The sequence below is a fragment of the Microcebus murinus genome, chromosome 2 (assembly GCF_040939455.1).
Source record: "Microcebus murinus isolate Inina chromosome 2, M.murinus_Inina_mat1.0, whole genome shotgun sequence".
Classification (NCBI taxonomy): Eukaryota; Metazoa; Chordata; class Mammalia; order Primates; family Cheirogaleidae; genus Microcebus; species Microcebus murinus.
Window position 1 is genome coordinate 45,903,444 of NC_134105.1, and position 21,873 is coordinate 45,925,316.

At 41.2% G+C, this 21,873-nt stretch overlaps 1 protein-coding gene across 7 annotated transcripts in view; it reads left to right on the forward strand.

The window, feature by feature from the left end:
- FGGY (FGGY carbohydrate kinase domain containing) overlaps positions 1-21,873 on the forward strand; it is a 384,511-nt gene that overhangs the window by 52,702 nt on the left and 309,936 nt on the right. For 6 of the 7 annotated variants that reach the window (XM_012785132.3, XM_075998776.1, XM_075998778.1 and 3 more), the window contains one exon: positions 7,054-7,142. The exons of the other annotated variant lie outside the window; for it this stretch is intronic. In XM_012785132.3, the coding sequence (XP_012640586.2) occupies positions 7,054-7,142 (89 nt within the window). The remainder of the gene's footprint in view (positions 1-7,053; positions 7,143-21,873) is intronic. 7 annotated transcript variants of the gene reach the window in all.

The following is a 21,873-nucleotide window of genomic DNA, read 5'->3' on the forward strand; positions in this document are numbered from 1 at the left end:
GGGAGTTTCAGTTATTATAGAAGGCTGATTGGATGTAAGGAATCAGCGAAGAAGAAGTAGAAGATAACTCCTTCAGTAACTGGATCAACTGACATAGAAAATCGAGGAAGAGAAACACATCTGGGAGAAGACAACAGATTCTGTCTTGGATGTGCAGTGGGCCATCCAGGAGATGCATATCAGAGGAGAGTTTGAATTGGAGTTTGAGATTTGGCCTGTTATTCAACTTGTAGATGGTTGGAATCTTGGGAGTAATTGAGATTTGCCAGGGAGTATGTGAGCCATGAGAGGAGCATTTGGATGAAACTCGATCCCTGGGGAGCATGTGCATTTAAAGACAAATTGAAGAAAAGGAGCTCACAGAGGAGTCAGAAAAGGACTGATGAGAAGGGCATGAAGGGATGCAGGAGAGTGAGATGTTAAGGAAGATCTCCTAACCACTATACTTGTCCCAGTCTTCACCATTCTTTTGTGTCTACTTCAAGACCTTCTCACGCTTTCCAAAGCCTTCTCTCCCTCCCTCCCATAGATAGTGCTGCCCACCCACAAGGAATTGTGTTGTCCACATCACTGTGGCATCTCTCTCATTTTCTCTTGACAGTTCTGCCTCATGTATGCTTTAGGGAGGCAGATGCCTGCTCTCGTACTGTGCTGAGCAGTGGAGATCCAAAATTTAGTCTGACCTTCCACTTACCTGTCGTGTGACCTGGGGACAATCACGATCTCTTTCTGGGCATTATTTTCTTAATCTGTAAGGTTAGGTTTATTATTTCTTGCCTTCCCTGCCTTCAAGAATTATACAGATCAGATGAGATCATGCATGTCAAAGTTCTTTGAAAAATATGAAGCCCTGTAGCAGTAACCAGAGTGAGTCTTGTTGACTTACCAGGCACTGCACATTCTTTCGTTTAATTCTCACAGCATCCTTGGAAGAAGATGCTAGTAATATGGTGTTTGAAGAAACTGGGGCTTAGAGAAATTAATTTACATAAAGCTACACAGCTGGGCAGTGGTGAGGACAGTGATCAAACTCAGGTCCACTGGACTCTAAAGTTGTTAGACTTCCCCTGCTACAAACTTATTTTCCTAATATTTGTGGGGGCGTCACACTTTTGGGAAAAGACAGCTTTGCTGGATATGATCAGTTTTCATTAATATGGTAACATTGTTATGGTTGGGAAGTCAACTCTGTATGGATTATAAATTTTCTTTTCTGTATAACAGTCGGCCTCCAGCGGAGGTGGGGGAAGGGGTTGCATCTAAATCCAGTTTTTGAAAATTAAATAAATTATACAATGGAATTATTTCATTTTATAAATAAATTCTATGATGATACAGTTAAACAAATCCTTCTCTAAAGGGGGTAATTTGTCTTGTCAATTCATATTTTTGTTTCTTGTGTATCTTTCTCAGCAGTGGCGTAGATATTTATTCTAGTTGACCTTTAGGCTTCAGCTTCCATCTCTCCCCCATGAAGTCTTTTCTAGCCTCCCTAGACCCAAAGCCCTTTCCCTCCCCTGAACCCTGTCCGTGATTACTCATTAGAGGCAGAAATATGGCCACACACAAAATATTATGATAAAATTATGAGGCTGACTCACCAAACCTTGGTATCAGGCACATTACATTATTGTCATACATCATCTTGTTAAATTAGCTTTTCTTTAGTGTACATCTTTCTCACCATTGCAACTTTCTTTTGAAAGGTCTTGGCTTTGGATTTTTTTTATAACTCCTGAAACATTTTGCATTTTTTTTTCATGAGTTAGGCTTGGCTTTTGCCCTACAGAAGGTTGTCAATTCGGGGTGAGTTTAGGTACATGAATATATAATTAGGATACAGCATGGGATGGAGGGATTCACAGAAAAGGTGTTATCTGGGCTGGATTTGAATCAGGAGCCCATCCTTTGAAGTGAGGTATCACAAGAATGTAAAAACAAGCACCGCATGTACTTGCCGTCAAATTGGCACTGACTGGTCAACGCTAAGGTGCTCACATGGTAGTAATGTTCACTGGGTGCTGATCAGGTGTGTAGGGGGGTGGATAAACTCACAACTAACGGAGACGGAATGCACTGGATGGGGGAAGAGCACACTTGTAGCCCTGGCTTGGGCGAGGCAAAGGCATTGCATGTAACCAAAATGTTTGTATCCCCATAATATTCTGAAATTTAAATAAAAAGAAGTTTGATAAGGGGAGAAGATGGGATCGTCAGTCCATGTACCATCCTAAACAGAAGTGTTAAAATAGGAAAGAACATAATGCATTTGGGAAGTCAGAGAAATAAGGTGAGAAGCCGAGTGGAGGGGTTAGGAGAGAGGTGATGGGAGATGAGCCCAGAAAGTAATCATAATAATGATAAATAATGGCCACGTTGGAACCAGGTTAAGTGTCCTGAGAGCCATGCTGAGGAGTTAAAATGGGATTCTAGGCCATGAGGAGCTGTCGAACCATTTTCAACAAAGGAATGGAATGGAAAGTTTTAAGTTTTTATTAAGATGCCTCTAGTAGCGCAAACCTCTCAGCTTATCTGCCTGCCTGACTTGAAATTTTTCTGGCATTCGCTCTTTATCTCTGTGGATGGGAGTTTGAAACACACAATTGTTTCATTCATTCTGAGAAGTTTCTGGTTGGGATTTATGACCCACTCCAGGTTTCCAGAATCATTTTTCTTTTAAGAATGATATTGGACATTAAGTTTCTTTCTGAAACATCTTTTCTCTCTGGGCGATCAGCCTAATTTGAAGTCTTAAACATTGAAGGTATGGTTTTGCTGGACAACAATATTGTAAGTACTTGGAATGTGCAGGCAGGCTCATTTATTGAGTGGGGAATTAGGGAGCTCTGTCCCCTCCTTTTTGTTCACTGCACACAATAGATAACCAGATAGAATCCCTTTGCAAGTAATAATTAAATATTTGGATGATTTTTTTTTTTTTTTTTTTTGGAGACACAGTCTCACTCTATTGCCTGGGCTAGAGTGTCATGGCATCAGCTAGCTCACAGCAACCTCAAACTTCTGGGCTCAAGCAATCCTTCTGCCTCAGCCTCCCGAGTAGCTGGGACTACAGGCATGTGCCACCATGCTCGGCTAATTTTTTCTCTCTCTATATTTTTTAGTTGGCCAATTAATTTCTTTCTATTTTTAGTAGAGATGGGGTCTTGCTCTTGCTCAGGCTGGTCTCAAACTCCTGACCTTGAGCTATCCTCCGGCCTCTGCCTCCCAGAGAGCTAGGATTACAGGTATGAGCCACCACGCCGGCCTCTGGATGATCTTTTTTATCTGGTCATCCCTGTTCTCTTGTGTTGCTTGTAGATCCTGTTGTCATCGCAGTAGCTGCCTCATTTTCCCCACAAGTTCCCTCAGTGTCTAGAAGCAGCAGAGACCTCACAGCTTCCCTGGACACACTTTCTTGGACCTTGCAGTGGGAGGGAAGGGGTGGGGTGAAAGCTGCTTCTCTCTGCCCTGAGACTGGCAGGGCGGCTGCTGCCTTGAATCTTGGACTTAACTACCCTACCTCCACCCTCTGCTGAGACCCGCAGCTGTGTGAGCTTTGAGTAGTAGCCTCCTCCCAAGAAATGCTGTGGTTTTATGAAGTAATAGATGATTTAGGAAAAAAAAAAAGCTGTTCTATTTGGTTGCTTTCAAGCCGGGGGATTGCTTAGCTCAGAGGATTGTTGTCGGAATGTAGAAACCTTTTGTGCCAAGTCATACACCCCAAATCACTGCTGATTTCTTTTTTCTTCTTGAAAAGACTAGTTTTTGTTAGTTGCTTGGTAACTGGAGGATAGAAAGACTTAACTCATTCAGCATAGAGAGCTCCTAGTTGGAACTGTGTTAAGCTATCACGTAATGAGATAGAACTGAAGTTGGTGAGTGTTGAGGGCCTTCCCTGTGTTCTCTCTCTAACCCGTGTATCTGTTGTGCATTGAGGGTTAGGTGTATAGAAGTTCAGTGGGAGCTTCAGGGTAGAAACTGCAGCGTGGTGACATAGTGGGAGGACGGAATACTCACTTTAGAGCTGGAAACCCTGTGTGACTTTGGCCAAGCCCTTGTGGTCTGATGCTCAGGTCCTCCCTCCTTAGTGTGACAGTACTGCATATTGCCTACACGCTTCTGAACCACCCCGAGGATCAAATGAGATGAGGCACAGGGGGACACTGTTGTAAACTGTGGAGGAAATAAGAGGTACTCACTGTGTCCTGATGCAGACCCAATGGTTGCAAGAATAGAATTAATTCAGTATGATCGAGGCCCTTGGTCTGGACTGTGCTGGCTGGGGAGGAGGAAGGACAGAAGATATTTTCCCACTGGATTAAAAATCCATCTATAGGGGCTAATGTGCTCTTGGCCAACTTGGCACTTGATGACAAAGCACTTATGAATCATGTAGCCCAATACAAGAACTTCATGGGATCCGTGTAAAAGCCTGTTAGCATCTCAAAGTAAGGAATCAGACTTCTGGAGACATTCTCTCCCATCCAGAGTCTTCCTCCTTCTCTTTGCTGGCTACTCTCCAGACTTTGCTGTTGCAGAGAAAGCAGGGAGTACTGCTAGCTTCTCTACTGAGACCATGTGCAGTCTTAAGGATACCTCATACTTCTAATAGCACATGGTTTCTGGTTCCTCATCCCACGGAGAGGTTGGTTAGCCCTCGAACTTTGATCGATGAGGGTCATGTGGTCTCAAGAAGAATGATGCCCCCTGGACCCCTTGCTTCTCCTACCCCCAGTGTCCCTTTTTAGCAGAAGGCCTGAAGTTCTCTTTGAGACACTCTACCTGGGTTCCATTGTCTACAGTGACCGTTTGTGTCGCTGCAGACTGAAAGCTCTCATTATATAATATAAGGTCTTTAATGACCATATACAAGATCTAACCGAAGTATTTTTTTTCCCCTGAGTTTAGAAGGATTGTTGAGCTTGGGCTTGAAGCACTGGTTGATGTTGTAGTGGTTTGGCAGTTCATGTCTCGTGATGGGCCTTGGATTTCTGCAACCTTTAGGTGGAGGCTGCCTTTTCTCCTTCTCCCTGACCACTCATTTCTGAAACCGCAGAACACATGGAAAATAGATTTTGGGGACTATCCCAAAGGCATACTGGTAGTTTGACTCACATAGTTTCAAAGACTACCGTTTTCTGAGTGTGACTTGTTAGTATATAGAGATACTGCTAGTTCGTAGCTATGATAGGCATATTTAGTGTACTTTAAATTTTGCTATATTTAACATTAAGATGTACAGGCATTCAAAGAAACATTTAGAATGGGTCCCTTTCTAGATATATGCCTTCACTTAAATGCTTAGGATTTAAAACAAACAACAACCACAGAATGGAGTTAATATTTTGCCTTTTACATCTGAACCCTTTTGATGTAGTTGTTTTAATAGGACCCTGTACCTGGATTAGTGCCTGGTTTGTCTGTTGTACATAGATGTGTGTGTTCATATAGTGGTGATAGGGAAACAGCGTGTAGGAAGAACTCACAGAATTTGAGGGTAAGTATAGGTAAAGGCCAGTTGCATGTGTGTAAAATAGGTATAATAGCACCTAAGACTTTTTGGCTGCTCTAAGAAGATGATTACACATGTGGAAGTCCTTTATCAAATCCGAAGCACTCCTCACATAAGGGGGACTGGATGGTGAAAGCAAGCAGTTTGTTTAGTAATTCAGCACATATTTATTGAGTGCCTTCTATATGTTACCCTGTAGTTGGTCCAGACATGTATCTCTTTGGAACTTCTGCATTGTGGCCCATAGGTTCCCAAAGATACCTTCATGCGTATGATAAATTCCTTTTTCTTATAGCTCCTTGGAGAGAGAATAGTTGAAAACAATGCATGGAAAGTTGCCTGGATGGTAGGAAACCTTTCTTGCTAGTGCTTCTGTCTTCTTTTCTCTTTATGAAGTTTTACTTCTCCAGGTGCTTGGCAAAAAATGGTAATGTCACAGTTTCCAAGTTTATCTCACCTCCAGTTTCATTCACAGGCAGAAGTTGAATGGCTTCATTGGGTCCTGATTCTAAATTCCTGGGAGAAGAAACTTGATTGGCTCAGCTAGATCCCAGGTCCATACCTGGGGCAGTCCAGAGCTTATATTAATAGTGAGAGGGCTAGAGTTGCGTCGTGTCTACTCAGCAACTGAGGGGCCACTCAGTTTGCAAAGAGGAGGAGAAACAATCATCAGATGCGGTGAACAGAACAGATAGGATCCTTGATCTGACAGAGCTTGTAGTCTAGCAGGAGCAAAAGACATGACACAAATAATTGTGGGTGGTACAGGCTGTATGACAACCAGACCTAAAGCTGAGTAGGAGATTCTGGAAACCCTCCCCAAGGAATGGTGGATAGGGTTGACTGAAGTGAGCAGGAGGATGTAGATGCTGGGAGGGAACAGGGTGGTGGGTGAGGAACGAATCTTCTAGACAGAGGCGGCAAAGGAAAGGCAAGCCACCTTACAAGAAAAGCTGTAAGAAAAAACTCTGGCCATTTGGCAATGTAGAAGAAATAAATCTTTAAAAATTGTATAATAATGGCTTGATTATGTGGCCATTCTCTCTGGCTTAGATTGGAAGTTATTTGAGGGCAGGGTCCCTCTTATTTCTATTACCTTTGGAACCACCTGGCATGTGGAGAATTTTACATGGCAGGTCACATTTAGTTTTGCTGGGTAATTTCTTAGTGCAGTTTCTTCCCAGCTTACAGCTGCTCAGTGTTGAAATTCTCTTATATGGCTCGAAGTGTATCCTTTCACTGATCACTGGGAAGATGGATTACATACTCTACCAGAGCATGCTCTGTCTCCCTCCAGTTTGGCCAACAGGGATAAAAGGGAAATTATGGTCATTTTTTGAAAGATCAATACTTGCCAGTTTTTCTTTCCTGTACAAGTACTGCTTTTATATTATTCCCACCCCCACCAAAGCCCCTGAACAGATGTTTTTATGGGCATTGTTGGCTACGCTTTTGTTTTGAAAATTTTAAAACATTATTGAAAGAGGAGAGGGCTAGAAAAAAATCCCATCGTTGATTCTAATGTATATTTAATTTGGCAGAACTTGAGAGAGACTTGCTGGGATAAGGCGGGACATTTCTTTGATCTCCCGGACTTCTTATCGTGGAAGGCAACAGGTGTCACAGCGCGGTATGTTAATTACAAGTTGGGTTTTATTTGCCATCTTCCATTCTCGGGTGTCTGTATATATATTGCTTTCTTAACTCTCTTTGACTGGACACACTGTTTGTACATCTGCATGTGATTTTTGCATACTTGAAACATCTTGAATCTATCTTCTACCTCCTCTGCACATGCCCAAACACTGTTGCCCCAAGAGGCCTGGAATGTGAGTATCCAAGGTGAAGACCATTCATTAAAATTGGACACATTTGAAGGAAATGTAAAAAATCCGGAGTGAAATGTAACTTTTTCCAAAGGCACTTTTTACATGGTGAATAAAAGAAAAAAATATGTGATATATACATACACACACACACACAGAGTAATGCACTGCTTAATAACAAAGATGTGTTCTGAGAAATGCATCCTTAGGTGATTTTGTTGTTGATTGAACATCATAGAGTGCACTTGCACAGACCTAGGTGTAGCCCGCTACACACAGAGGCTAAGTAGTATGGCCTATTGCTCTTAGATTACAAACTACAGCATGTTACTGTGCTGAATACTGTAGGCCATTGTGACACAATGGTGAGTATTCGTGTATCTAAACATGCCTCAACATAGAAAGGGATAATAAAAGTACATGATATAAAAAATTAAAAAAAAAAGGTATACCTGTATACCTGTATAGGGCATTTACTATGAATGGAGCTCACAGGACTGGAAGTTGTTCTGGCTGAGTCAGTGAGTGACTGGTGAGAGAACGTGAGACCTAGGTCATTAATGTCTAATTTTTTTTCTTCAATAATAAATTAACTTTAGCTTACTGTAACTTTTTTTACTTTATAAACTTTAAATTTTAACTTTTTGACTCTTTTATAATAACAAACACAAATAGGTTGTACAGCTATATGAAAATATTTTTTTCTTTATGTTCTTACTCCATAAGCTTTTTTCTGTTAAAATTTTTTCTTTTACTTTTTAAACTTTTTCATTAAAAACTAAGATACAGACATATACATTAGAGCCTACACAGGGTCAGAATCATCAAGGTGTCACTAAGTGATAGGAATTTTTCAGCTCCATTATAATCTTGGGGGAACCAGTGTTGTATATGCGGTCTGGCATTGACTGGAACATCTTTATTGCAGGCGTGACTCTGTGTGTGTGTGTGTGTCAGTATTTGTGGCCCCTAAATTTAAGACAGGAGATATGTTTTTAAAGGAAGCTGATTTTAACTGGATGGGCATGTTATGGATTTGTTTTGCTTTTTATATAAATATACCCTACTCATCCCATACTATAAAAGTATGTATGTGGAAGTCAACAACTATTTTTCAGTAAATTATGAATGTTAAAAATAAAGTATGTGCTACATGCCAGAGACTTTTACAAAATACTCATTGAGTGTGAAATTGCGGCTGCTATAATTAACAGAGTGGGTGTGTGCATAGATATATATAGACAGGTTGGACATGACATCTGTAAGTATGGCAGATGTCTTGTCATCTTGACCTCAGATTTAAGGGGATGCACAGGGTAGGGGCAGGTCTTCTTATCTTGAAAAAGGTTTAGAATCTGCTTGAACCAACCTGTGAGGAGGGGGATCGTTTCCCTGAGAACAGATCAAGCTGTATCTCTTAAGGAGGCAGCTGGTGTATCTTAAAGTCAGCTCATGGGAGGTGGGCAGCAAATCCTACCCATTTCCCCCTTATTTAAACTCAGGGGAAGCTGGAAATAGCAGTACCATTTCATCTGCGCGCCTCCTGTCTATCTCATTTTATAGGTTTGGGCCTTTTCTTGTAGGCAGTTGATAAGGGTGCGATAGTTCAGCTGCAGGGGCTTCTTGCAAGGAGATAGCAGAAGATGTGTTTCACAAGCACTTCATTCTTCATGTCAGCCCCTCCCACACCCTCCTCCCAGTGAAATGATCATTAGCCAAAGGTCTCAGGGTGAGGGGATCCAGGTGCATATGAAAATGGCCTCTGCCAACCTCTGGTACTCACCCATCTCTGGCAGAGAGGAGGAATGGTCTGAACTTTACCCTGGAAGATGTAATTAGTCACCATTATCATTATCACTGATGGGGAGAGTGGTATGTGGGTGCAGATATTGTCTTGGTTATTCCTCTTTTGGTGTGACATTAATTGTCCAAAGGTATTTCTGAGAGGACTTTTCTCTAGGTTTTTTCCCCCCTTTGTGCAGTAGTAAAAGCAATGTTAGTATCATTTTAGCCAAACGGACCTGCTAGTCTAAGCAGTGCCGGTCGTTGTGTGTATAGGCAGTATCCCATTGGCTTGCCAACCTGGAAGGCTCAAAAGTGGGGCTACAGATGAAGGAGAATCTGACTTTCCTTCTCTTTTTCTTTGGGTGTTGTTCCACCCAGCGCTTTGACTTTCTTCCTAATTCTTTCTGATGGCTCTCGATACACTTCACCCCATTTCTGGGTGTCTCATGCTATTTTTAGACACCAAGGAGTGGGCTTTCTGAAACTTGCTCTGGCACAGATGGAGTGAAGTTCAGTGGCATACACACTGGATTCTGTCACATACTAGGTGTGTGGCCTGGGCATGTGCCTTCCCTCCTTTGAGTCTGGCTCTCCTTATCTGTAGAATGGGAATCATGATACCTATTTTGCAAGCTTGTTGTGACAGTCCTATTAAGACTAGCCTGATGATAAGCATCACCTGAGTCATTTATTCAAAACACACATCCCCTGGACTTCTGGTTTTTAGCATATGGAATCAGAATGTCTGTGGGAGACCTGGGAATGTGTGTGTTTAGCAGGTGTCCTGGGTGGTCATGTGATCAGGTAAGTTCGGACAACATTGCCTAACAGGATGTACATGAAAGTAGCAGTGGCCAGGTGTGGTGGCTCACGCCTGTAATCCTAGCACTCTGGGAGGCCGAGGCGGGAGGATTGCTTGAGCTCGTGAGTTCGAGACCAGCCTGAGCAAGAGCGAGACCCTGTCTCTACTATAAATAGAAAGAAATTAGCCAAACAACTAAAAATAGAAAAAAATTAGCCAGGCATGGTGGTGCGTGCCTGTAGTCCCAGCTACTCTGGAGGCTGAGAAAGGAGGATTGCTTCAGCTTAGGAGTTTGAGGTTGCTGTGAGGTAGGCTGACGCCATGGCACTCTAGCCCAGGCAATAGAGTGAGACTGTCTCAAAAAAAAAAAAAAAAAAAAACCAGTAGCAGTGACTCAGGTATTCCATGCTTGTGAGGGATTGGAAGTATTTTAAGGGCCTAGTGAATTTGTTGACTTTAAAATTGGAGGCCTGCTTCTTCACTTGTCATAATGTGTGGGGGCTTCAGTCCCTGCCCAAGACAATCTCAAACCTTCAGGAAACAGAAAGTTTTATGTTCAGAAATGATTTATTGGCTGTCCAGTCATCCCTGCTATCTTTTATTGGCTACGACACCCATGACTCATTGTATTTTCATTAGTATAAATTGATAATCTGCCTTCCCCCACCATCTGCCCTCTAAGAGGCCTTCCTTCCAGCTTCCCTCTTGTCTGTGACCTGGAGCACCAGGCACCGGCTTTCTCTGAAGCTGGTTGCCCTCTCCGCTGCTCCACGTACAGCTTCTGTCTGTCTGTCTCTCTTCTGTTTACCTAAATCTGTTCTCCCTTCTCCGTTGCAACCTGCAGCATATCCAGGTGAAACAAGGAACCCCTCTGAGCTTTCTTGATTGTACATGGAGATAGTGACAACATCCACTCCAGGGGGTTATTGTATGAATTGAGTGAGGTGACAGAAAAGCTGCTAACACAATGTTGAGATATTTTTTCAAATGTATAAGCTATTTTATTTAGTTCTCTTTCTCTGTCAGTTTTGGCAGGGGGTCTTTACATTAAGTTTCTGGTGTAATGGAAAAAGGGAAATGCTTGTGGTCAGAAACCCACCCAGGTGGGTTCAGTGTCTCCACCACGTACTGTCTGGGGGAACCTGGGGCAAACTGTTTACCTCCCCAAGCCGGATTTCCTCGTCTGTAAGGGTTACTGAGAGAGGTAGAGGGACTCTGGATAAAATATGCAGCACACAGTATGTAAACAATAAATAATTCTTTTAATGAAAAATCCACATTGTCTATTCCCTCTTCTAGAATAAGGGAGATAAATGTGCCAATGCCAAAAAAAACTTTGGGCAATGGAATGCCAACTTGGCACCCTCTGGGCTAAGGAGAGGTTCAGATTTGGTGTTTATTTGGCTCTTACATGTGATTACTTTGGGAGGCTTTGGGGGAAATAAGTGCCAAAAAGGCTAGAGGGGTTTTCTCCCTTTTTTTATTATTCTAGTGGAGTCAAGACTAACAAGGGATTGGATTTCACCTTGTCTTAAAGCTTTCAAACTTGTGGCAATGACAGTATGTAAGAACTCCTCCTCCTCCTCCTCATCTTTCTCTCCTCCTCCTCGTCTTTCTCTCCTCCTCCTCTGTTTTCTTTTTTCTTTTTCTTTTTTGAGACAGAGTCTTGCTTTTTGCCCAGGCGTCAGTGTGAGTGCCGTGGCATCAGCCTACCTCACAGCAACCTCAAACTCCTGGGCTCAGGCAATACTCCTGCCTCAGCTTCCCGAGTAGCTGGGACTACAGGCATGAGCCACCATGCCCGGCTAATTTTTTTCTATATATATTAGTTGTCCAATTAATTTCTTTCTATTTATAGTAGAGATGGGGTCTCGCTCTTGCTCAGGCTGGTTTCGAACTCCTGATCTCCAGCAATCCACCCACCTTGGCCTCCCAGAGTGCTAGGATTACAGGCATGAGCCACCACGCCTGGCTTCCTCCTCTGTTTTCTTATCCTCCATTTCTTCTCCCCCACTGCCCCCACCCCCTAGGGCAGCTACTTTTGGTTATCTGAGTCACTGAAAAAATCGCCACCAGGCCCATGGCTGATTTGTCATTCAACTCTATTCTTTTCATTATATTAATGAAAATAATTATTATTTGTGTTAATGATAGTAATGGTAATTGTCATTTGTTGAGTGCCTTCCTTTTATCTGTGCTAGGTGTATTAAGAAACTTTAACTTCATTAGTCCTCAAGACCCTCCTTGCTTCAGATGTGTTATTACCATTTAGCAATTCAAGAACTGAAGCAGAATGCTTTAAATAATTTGCCAAATTTTTGCTGTTGAGTGGGTTATTGTCCAGAATTTTGGTAACATGAGAAACGAGAAGTCATACATTAGAATAATAAAATTTTGTATACTCAGACAAAAATATATTCATATGTATAAATCCTCCCTCTAAAGAGATTTGAGGTGACTGATAATAGATAAGAGAAAAACAGTGTTAAAAAATAGAAAAAAAAATTAGAATGGAGTGAAATAATACAATAAGTGAGTTGAAGCTAAGAACTTTATAGAAGCTGTATGGTTCTTTTTTTTTTTTTTTTTTTTGAGACAGAGTCTCGCTTTCTTGCCTAGGCTAGAGTGAGTGCCATGGCGTCAGCCTAGCTCACAGCAACCTCAAACTCCTGGGCTCAAGCAATCCTCCTGCCTCAGCCTCCCGAGTAGCTGGGACTACAGGCACGAGCCACCATGCCTGGCTGATTTTTATATTATATATATTAGTTGGCCAATTAATTTCTTTCTATTTTTATGGTAGAGACGAGGTCTCGCTCAGGCTGGTTTTGAACTCCTGACCTTGAGCAATCCGCCCGCCTCGGCCTCCCAGAGTGCTAGGATTACAGGCGTGAGCCACCGCGCCCGGCCTCTGTATGGTTCTTAATCATTACTATTAATAATAAATTTGTTTCTAAGTTTCCTAGAGGCAAAAGCAAAGATAGAACTTAAACGAGGTTAACTGATTGAACAGGCAAAAAATCCTGATTGCTGTTCAGAAGAAGTAGAATTTTTTCTAACGTTAGGGGTCTGAGAGAAATTTCTTCTAGATTATCAAGAGTGGACAATATTTATAAATTATTGAAAAGTGTATGTTATTAAATTCAATCATAATTTTGAACAATTTTTTTATTTTGAAATAGTTTTAGGTTTACAGAAAAGTTGTGAAGGCACTACAAAGAGTTCCCATACACTTGGATTGCAGTTTGTCCTTTTATTAACATCTGATGTTAGTATGTCACATTTACCATAATTAATGAATCGACATTGAAAGGCTATCATTAACCAGATTCCGTGCTTTATTCAGAGTTCCTTAGTTTTTACCTAATGGCCTTTTGTGTTTCAGGATCCCATCCAGGACACCACATTACTATGTCTCCTTAGGCTCCTCTGGGTTGTGATAGTTTCTCAAACTTTCCCCCCCTTTGATGATCTTGACAGTTCTGAAGAGTCTTGGTCAAGTATATTGTAGGATATGCCTCTATTGAAATTTGTCTGATGTTTTTCTCATGATGAGCTTAGTGTAATGTGTTTTTGGGAGGAAGACCACAGAGGCAAAGTGGTCTTTCTTACCACATCATATCAAGGGTACATACTGTCAGTATGACTTATCACTATTGATGTTAACCTTGATCACCTGGCTAACATATTTGTCAGGTTTCTCTACTGTAAAGTCACCTCCCCCACTCCCCATGCTGCACCCTTTGGAAGGAAGTCACTACCTATGCAGAGCTCACACCTAAGGAGTGGGGAGTAGTTAGGTTTCATTTTCTTGAGAGTTGGATATCTATACACATTATTTTGAATTACTCTGTATGGGAGATTTGTCTTCTCAATTCACTTATTTTTATGGCTTTGGACTTAAAGAAATTGATTACTAGGCTTCTTATGTGCAAGGGACACTCTAAGTTTGGTTTAGAGGTTACATGGTAGAATTTCGGAGACATTTCTATGGCATATGGGAAAATAGTGCTAAATTTCTAGAATCTCAGGTTTATTTTCCCTTATATTTATTTATATTATATTTACATACTTCTGTTTATTTGTTACCTTCCCTCTCCCCTGCGCTACAACATAAATTCTGTGTAAACTGTCAGTAAATATTCTATCTTCTCTTTTAAGGAGATGAATTTATGATTTTTAGAAACTGTATTCCCTTTAAAATATTATTTTCCTAATTTGTGTGGTATTCTGTGTTTTGAGTTTACAAGGGACTTTATTGTACTGTTTTATATTTCTTGTGGTTATTTGCTAATCTGTCAGGAGATGATTATGGTTTGGCTATTGATCTGTAGTCATTTTCTAAATACAATTTCCAGGATCTCAAACATACTATAATTATTTAAACTCTTATTCTATTGATTTTTCTTTTTTTTTTAAATTGGATAGCTGCCTTGTACTACTTATTTTTTACCTAAGTATTATTATTGTATTTTCCATATCAATAAATATTACCTAAACATCTTTTTGCTAGCTATATAATATTCTATACTATGCCAGTATAGTATGTCTGTATCAAGAGCGGAGGCAGCAGCAGGAGAAGGAGGAGGGAGAAACTTCCACACCTGTACCCACCTCTGGTGAGCAAGCCTAGAGTCTAGATCCCTTTCTCAGTACTTGGCCTACTGATTTCCTTTCTTGTTTGCATATCCAAGATAAGACTTGATTTAAAAAGAATAGCTTTAGATATTTATAGTACATATAATTACATATAATTCACAAACTATATAATTCACCCATTTAAAGCACACAATTAAATGATTTTGGTATATTATTTATTGTCACGAATTATAGTAAAATAAATGTATAGCATTACATTTGCCTTTTAACCATTTTTTAGTATACAATTCATTAGTATCATTAGTTATATTCACTGTGTCATTTATCCATCACTACTATCTATTTCCAAAATTTGTTTATCACCCCAAACAGAAACTCCTCCATACCCATTAAAGGCAATAACTTCTCATTTCCTTCTTTCCCTATGCCTTGCTAACCTCTAATTTACTTTCTGTTTGTTATGAATTTTCCTATTCTAGATACCTCATATAAGTAGAATTATACAATATTTGTCCTTTTTCATCTGGCATATTTCATTTAACGTAATGTTTTTCAAGATGTATCCACATTGTAGCATGTGCCAGAATTTCCTTCTTTTTTATGACTGAATAATAATATTCCATTGTAAGCATATACTACATTTTGCTTATCCATTCATTTGTTGATGGACTTTTTGATGGCCATTTGCATTATTTGTACCTTTTGGCTATTGTGAATAATGCTGCATTGAACATTGGTATGTATCTGTCCAAGTGTCTGCCTTCAGTTCTTTTGGGTATATATCAGTGAGTAGAATTGCTGGTTCATACTGTAATTCTGTGTTTAGCTTTCTGAGGAACTACCAGACTTATGAACAGTGGCTGCATCATTTTATGTTCCCACCAGCAACAGATGATAGTTCCAGTTTCTCCACATCCTCCCCAACACTTATCCCCACCCCCATTTTAACAAATTATAGCCATTGTAGTAGGTATAAAGTCATCTCTCATTGTGGTTTAAGTGTTGATTTTTTTAACATTAAAAATCTATGGAGTGAAAGTGGAATTGAATTTATATCATCCTAGTGGTAACATTTTTGGCCAGACCTTGGTTGAAACATCTTGATAAGGACTCCCCAGATAGTGTCATAAAATTAAAGGTTTCTGGGGGAGGGGGAAGCACAGTTATCTCTGAGATGCTTGATTCTACAACTGTTTTATTTGCTTTGTTTCATGGTTATATAGAGGGATGATTTCTCAGAACAGTGGTATATAAAGCAGCGATTCTACATTTTAGGAAGTTATTCCGTCATCTGCTCTCATCTGCTTATTTTTTAGTATGGTTAATAGTGCTGAGAAATAACCTGTAAATACCAGGTTTTCCTCACCCTTATTTTTTGGAAAGAAGAGTTTTTCACTCTCTATAGAAGAAATTGAATCCTCATCTCTTCACTAATGTATAATAGAAATAATAGAAAAGTCAAAATAGCAATGACTTAAACACAAGGGTTCATTCTTTTTTGTAAATAAATCTAGATATTAATATGTAGAGTCTTGGGCTGCTGTGATGTCTCCATGAAGTCATCAAGGATACTAGCTCTTTTGACATTTTTATTATTTCACTGTTTTCAGCCCTGACTTCCATTCTCAAGGTCACCTCATGGTCCAAGAAGGTTGTTGAATTCTCCATGATCAAGTTTATATTCCATTTAGCAAGAAGAAGGAAGATGGGGGGTACATAAAAAGGATGCACTTCACATTGGAATGAGCCTTCTTTAAGTAGCCTTCTTAGAAGGTCTGCTTAGTGCTTGTACTTGCATATCATGGACCAGTACTTAGGTTTATATTCATACCTAGCTGAAGTGGAGTCTGGGCAATGTAGGCTTTTGGATGGGTGCCTGGCTACCCAAATAAAATTGAAGTTCTCTTACTAGTAAAGAAAAAGAGGAGAATGGATATTGGGCAAGTAAAATGACAATCATAAAATCATTATTTCTCAGTAAATTACATTGACCAGTATCACAGATACCAATTAAAATCCTCCTATAATAGTGACAAAGAGAAAGGTGAGTGTGGTAGCGATCATGGGAGAGGTAGTATATAGTTTGAAGCAACTGTGGCTCACAATTTCCATCATACAGTCACTCATTCACTATTCCTGGCATATATATTAATAAAGCATCCATGAGGTATGCCCTCTCTAATCCAGCAGTAGACGGATACACGTTCACTTAACTGTTCAAATTCATACGAAAGCTAAGTAGTCCTTAGGTCAAAGTTTTGTTCTGACATGTATCATCTGGGTGAACTTGGGCAAGTCATTTAATTCCTTTTAATTGTAGTTTCCTCTTATGCTTGAAGGACAGTGAAAATGACAAGGGTTTGCTTTGTGGAGAAAATGAAGCACCATGGCTAAAATCTCTAACCAACCAATTTCTGCCACATAGTAGTACACGAGAAGTGTTATTTCCATTTTTCTTTGCTTTTGGTTTTTACTGATTGATTGATTGATTGGTTGATTGACCCAGGGTCTCGCTCTGTTGGCCAGGCTGGAGGGCAGTGGCATCATCATAGCTCACTGCAACTTCAAACTCCTGGGCTCAAGGGCTCCTCCTCCCACAGCCTCCCAAGTAGCTGGACCTAGAGGTGTGTGCCACCACACCCGGCTAATTTTTTTTAGGGACAGGCTCTCACTAAGTAGCCCAGGCTGGTCTTGAACTCCTGGCCCCCAGCAATCCTCCCATCTCAGTCTCCCAAAGTGTTAAAGTTACAGGCATGAGCCACTATGCCCAGCCTATTTATTTTCATTTTTAAGTTTTTAAGATAAATCCAACTTCAGTTAAATAGCTTGTAGATGGGGTGGGGAGGATGGGCCATTCAGAAACCAAATAAACCTGTGTGATGACTCCTCTTCCTCCTTCCAGCTTTGAGGGTTTGGTCTTGGCTTCCTGTGGGTGCAATCAGGGTCCAGTGAGCCTCAGAGAGAGAGAGACCATCATCAAGGGTCTCAGAGCTATTGTGGATGTGAGGAAATGGGCAGATGCTGGGGAGACTTCAGGCTAGTCAGTGTTTGGAGGTGGCAAGTCCAGGGAGAGGAGAGAGAGTGGAATATGCTGGATCAGTGGGGGTGCGAACTTCACGAGAGCATCAGAATCAAGCCAGGTTCTCGGTGACTGCTGCCCTATGCTAGCGCTCACCTGTCACATCACTGACCACCCTTCTTTCACTTTTTGTCAGTAAAGCAAACTGTATAGAAAAGGTTAAGAATCTCTATTTTTGTTCTTTGGGGGAGGAAGGAAAAGTGTGCGACCTCAGGTGATTTATGATGAGCACCCTTGAGAACCCTGAGAACCACCAGTCTGAATTTGTTCAATTTCTATAAAGTTTTTTTCCCCCAGTTCTTTGCTGAGTCCATCTAGACATGGATTTTGTATGCCTGAAAAATGATCTTCAGCATGACCGTCATTTTTCCAACTGAGCAGCAATACAGCTTTTTCTTTACTTAACGGTGCTCTCTGAGACTCTGCATCACTTTTAGAATTTAATCCCATTTGCTCTTTCAATATGGTAAACTGGAATGATCTCTGAATTCGATCCCTCACTTACAAATGGATATGATGGTATATTCTCTGTTGAAAATGTTTTGAAACTGTAAAAGTGCTAAAAAGTTAGATCTCATTTTCTAGATAATAGAACTGAAACCCAGAAGGGTCTCACTCTGAGGGCAGAGTGGGAGGTAGGTTTTAAAGGGGACCGTTTGCTCAGGAGTCCTTTTTCTGACCTGAAAGGGCCTCTTTCAGGATAGATGGAGCATCTCAGTCTTTGTGGGCTGTTACATTTGATTCCACCCAGGATGGCTTTCTCTGTTGGTGGACTATTCTGTGAACTTTGTAATTGGACCTTTTGGGTATGTCGTACTGGTGTGATTCCGGGTAGCCTCTGGAGTTCAAATCTGTCAATGTGGTTCAAGGTATCAGCATTCAGTCTTGGAATCCGTGGTGCTACTGGGGCTCTGACAGCTCCAACAGTGGAGTGTCCAGGACCCATATCACGAGCTACAGAAGTGGCGTGTCTTGGGGCTCAGAAGGCTCCTTGTCTGGTCCAGCCAGGTAACCTTGGGTCCCCAGCACCCAGTTTCCTCATCTGCAACTCACGAAGTTTGGATTAAGTGATCCATGTAGCCCTTCCCAGATCTAAAGTTCTGAGTCTGTGAGATGTAGTGGTGTTGACCAAAGTCTCTCTTTGGATTCTACCTTAAAATCTATTCTTTTGAAAAAGGATTGTTAAAGTCTTAACCTTAGAATCCAGCCCTTTGTGATACAATTTAATGTTAAAATGCCATATTCTCTTCTTCCCTTCTTTTTTCTCCTCTTCTTCACTACTTCTATTTAGTTTCTTTTCTTTCTTTCTTTAATATCCCTTCTTCTTTTTTTTTTTTTCTTATTTTCTTCATTTTCCTTTCTTCCTCTCTGTAAATTTTTGTCAAGGGCCTTTGAAGAGAATTCTTAAATGTTATTAAGAAATTGCAGTCAGGGAGCCCTTTGTTCCCAAGTCATTTAGAAGATTGCTTTTCCTTTTGTTAAATACGAAAAATTGTCAACCTGTATCGTTAAAATGTGCCCAAAACCGCATTCACCAATAAAAAGTGTCAGCTCTCATTATTGCTCAGATATTATTCTTTTCAAAAGCTGAGCACTCTCCCCAGGCTTTCTAAGCAGTCTTCAGCTCATTCATCTTCCTGGTTTCTTTACATTTTGAACCTCTCTGGGTCTATATAGGGTGGCAGCCTGTCTTTTAAAAATTAATGGGTTCCAAATGCCATTCAAACCTACTTCCACCTTCCTCCTCCCCCTCCTCGCCTCACCCCTGCCTGTTAGGAGTCTTATATTCTGTATAAATATTGAGCTGGAGATAGTTTCTAAAGAGATGTTTGGACTTTTAATTAACATTGACAGCCTGTCTGCTTAGGATTTTGCTCTACTGTCTCCATGGAAAAGTCAGGTAGGTCAGTGGGGGAGGGGGTTCTGCAGTGGATGTGTTCCTGGCCGCTGGCCCTAGAGACACTGGACTCTGAGCCAACCATGAAGTCATTTTGAATTTAAGGAGTCTTGCGAATTCAAGGCAATGTGTCTTAATTTGACAAAGCAAAGGCTGCCCGATAAGCAACCCTCAGTACAAGTTCGGTGAAACGGGGAGTGTTTGTAAGTTTAGATTGTGCTGGAGAAATGCAGTGATGTGGAAGGACAGGCTCATTTTCTCCCGTTTCCTCCCTTTCCCTCCCCTCCCCCTCCTCCCCTCTCCCTCTCTTACTTACTTTGGCCCGATTCAGCTCTGCAGTCTGGCCTCTGCGGTGGCTTGATGTGAAATTTGAGAAACATATGTAGTTTTCTATTTCAGGAAAATGAGCTCAGGGATTGAATGTGTTTTTTTTTTTGTTGGCTGTTAAGCTCTGATCTTGCCCAGTGTGGTTTTTTGATGATGGGAAAGAGGCTTCGAAGTGCTTTTTATCAGAATTTCATGTAATAAAACGTAAGGTTCGGTTTCTTTATCTCGCCCCCGACCCCCTCCCAGGCCCACGACACAGTGTTGTCTGTTCTGTTAGAAGCAGGAAGAAGTGCACATTGTTTATATTACAATCACTTCTTTGCTGCTTGCACACACACATAGAAAAATGGCCACTGTGTCTGTTCTTCACAAAGCTATTTTCAATGTAGTTCGGTGGAGGACCAAGGGTCTACGTACTGTTACCAATAAAGGAAAAGGGATCTGCTGGGGGAAAAGTCTGCCTTTGTTTTTGCCTTGGAAGGGCCAGTATTTTTCTTTGTTCCAGAGGTGAGTGCTAACAATGGGCAACCAAACTTCATTAATCCAGCCATGCAAAGGCTATTGGGACCAGCCCCACTGCAGCCTTTCAGAACAGTTGAGAGAGGGTCGGGCCAGTGGGCTGATGTGAGGCCAGCATAGGGAATAGCTGAGGGTTCGGGAGATGGGTGGTAGACTCATGGTATTTTCCATTAGGTCTACCCAAAGTGAGCTGTGTGCCCATTGCTTCTGAAGATCATCAGGATAAGGCATGGTCCCAGTCTTCAAGGAGCATCTCAGCTAGTGGTTGAAAAAGGCTCCATGAGCTATGGTTATCCATTAGAAATGAACTTCTTGAAGGCAGTAGTAGGTCGTCTTTAATCTTTGTGTCCAGGGAATACTTGCTGAATTAATAAAAGAATGATGTGTTATGATGGAAGTCTCCATAGGCTGTACTATGAAAACAGAGAAGGGACCTTCCTTGGGGTGGGGTGAGGGGAAAGAAGGAGGAGAAAGCACAGGAATGGCATATTCAGAAGAAGGGAGCTGACATTCCTGAAGCATTATTATACATGTTGTCCCCTTTTATCTTTACAATGTGTCCATTTTGCAGAGGAGGAAACTGAGACCCAAAGAGGTTAAGAAACACATTCAATAAGGTCACATAGCTGCTGAAGAGCAGAGAGGCTGGATCTGAACTGGGGGTGCATGGCTCCAAGAGGATGAAACCCTAGTTTCTCTCATATTATAGTCATCTCTACCTCCTTTTTTGTCCTGTAGTGAACTGACCGGCTCCCTCTGACCTTAATATCTGGTCTTTGTCAGAATGGCTTGAAAAAGCTTGAGAGATTATCAGGCAGTGATAGAGGTGGGTTTCCCATGAAGTGTAGGCAGCGAAGCTTAAACTTCAGGGCCCACACTTGCATAGGCCCTGTGAGTGCTAGGAGCTATTGGGAGTTGTAGAATGTTCCAGGAGGGGTTGCAATCAGAAAGCATTTCACAAGCATTTCTGACGCAGGCAAAAGGGACCTATATCCTCAAAGTGCAAAGTATTTGTTTAAATTTTTTTCTTATTGTAAATATTTATTATTGCACTTATTTTGTATTCCTTTTCTTAAAGAGCCCCCACATAAAAGCTTCAGGCCATATAAAACCTGGATTTGCCCTGGGACCTGGTATATCCTTCATGGAGGAAGGAAAGCAGACTCAAGGGTGAGTGGTTGAGTTTGGGCTCTGGGGTAAAATGCCAGGCCTAGAACTTACTGTGTGATCTTGAGCAAGTCACTCACCGTTTCTGTACTTCATTTTCTTATTTGTACTTCATGGGCTCTTTATGTGGAGTGAAGAGCCCATGTGTAAAGCTTGTAGTACACCATGCTACTACAGACTCGATCAGGGTGAGCTGCCCATGCTGTCTTTGCTGTTCCTTTCTGTCATTGAAGACCCGGGTAGATAGAGCTTAATGCCAGTGTCTGCCATTAAAACATTGACCTTCTGGGGGGTGCAGCATAAAGACAACTTCAGATTTACATTGTAAAACTTGCAGTATATCACTTTACATATTTATTTCCT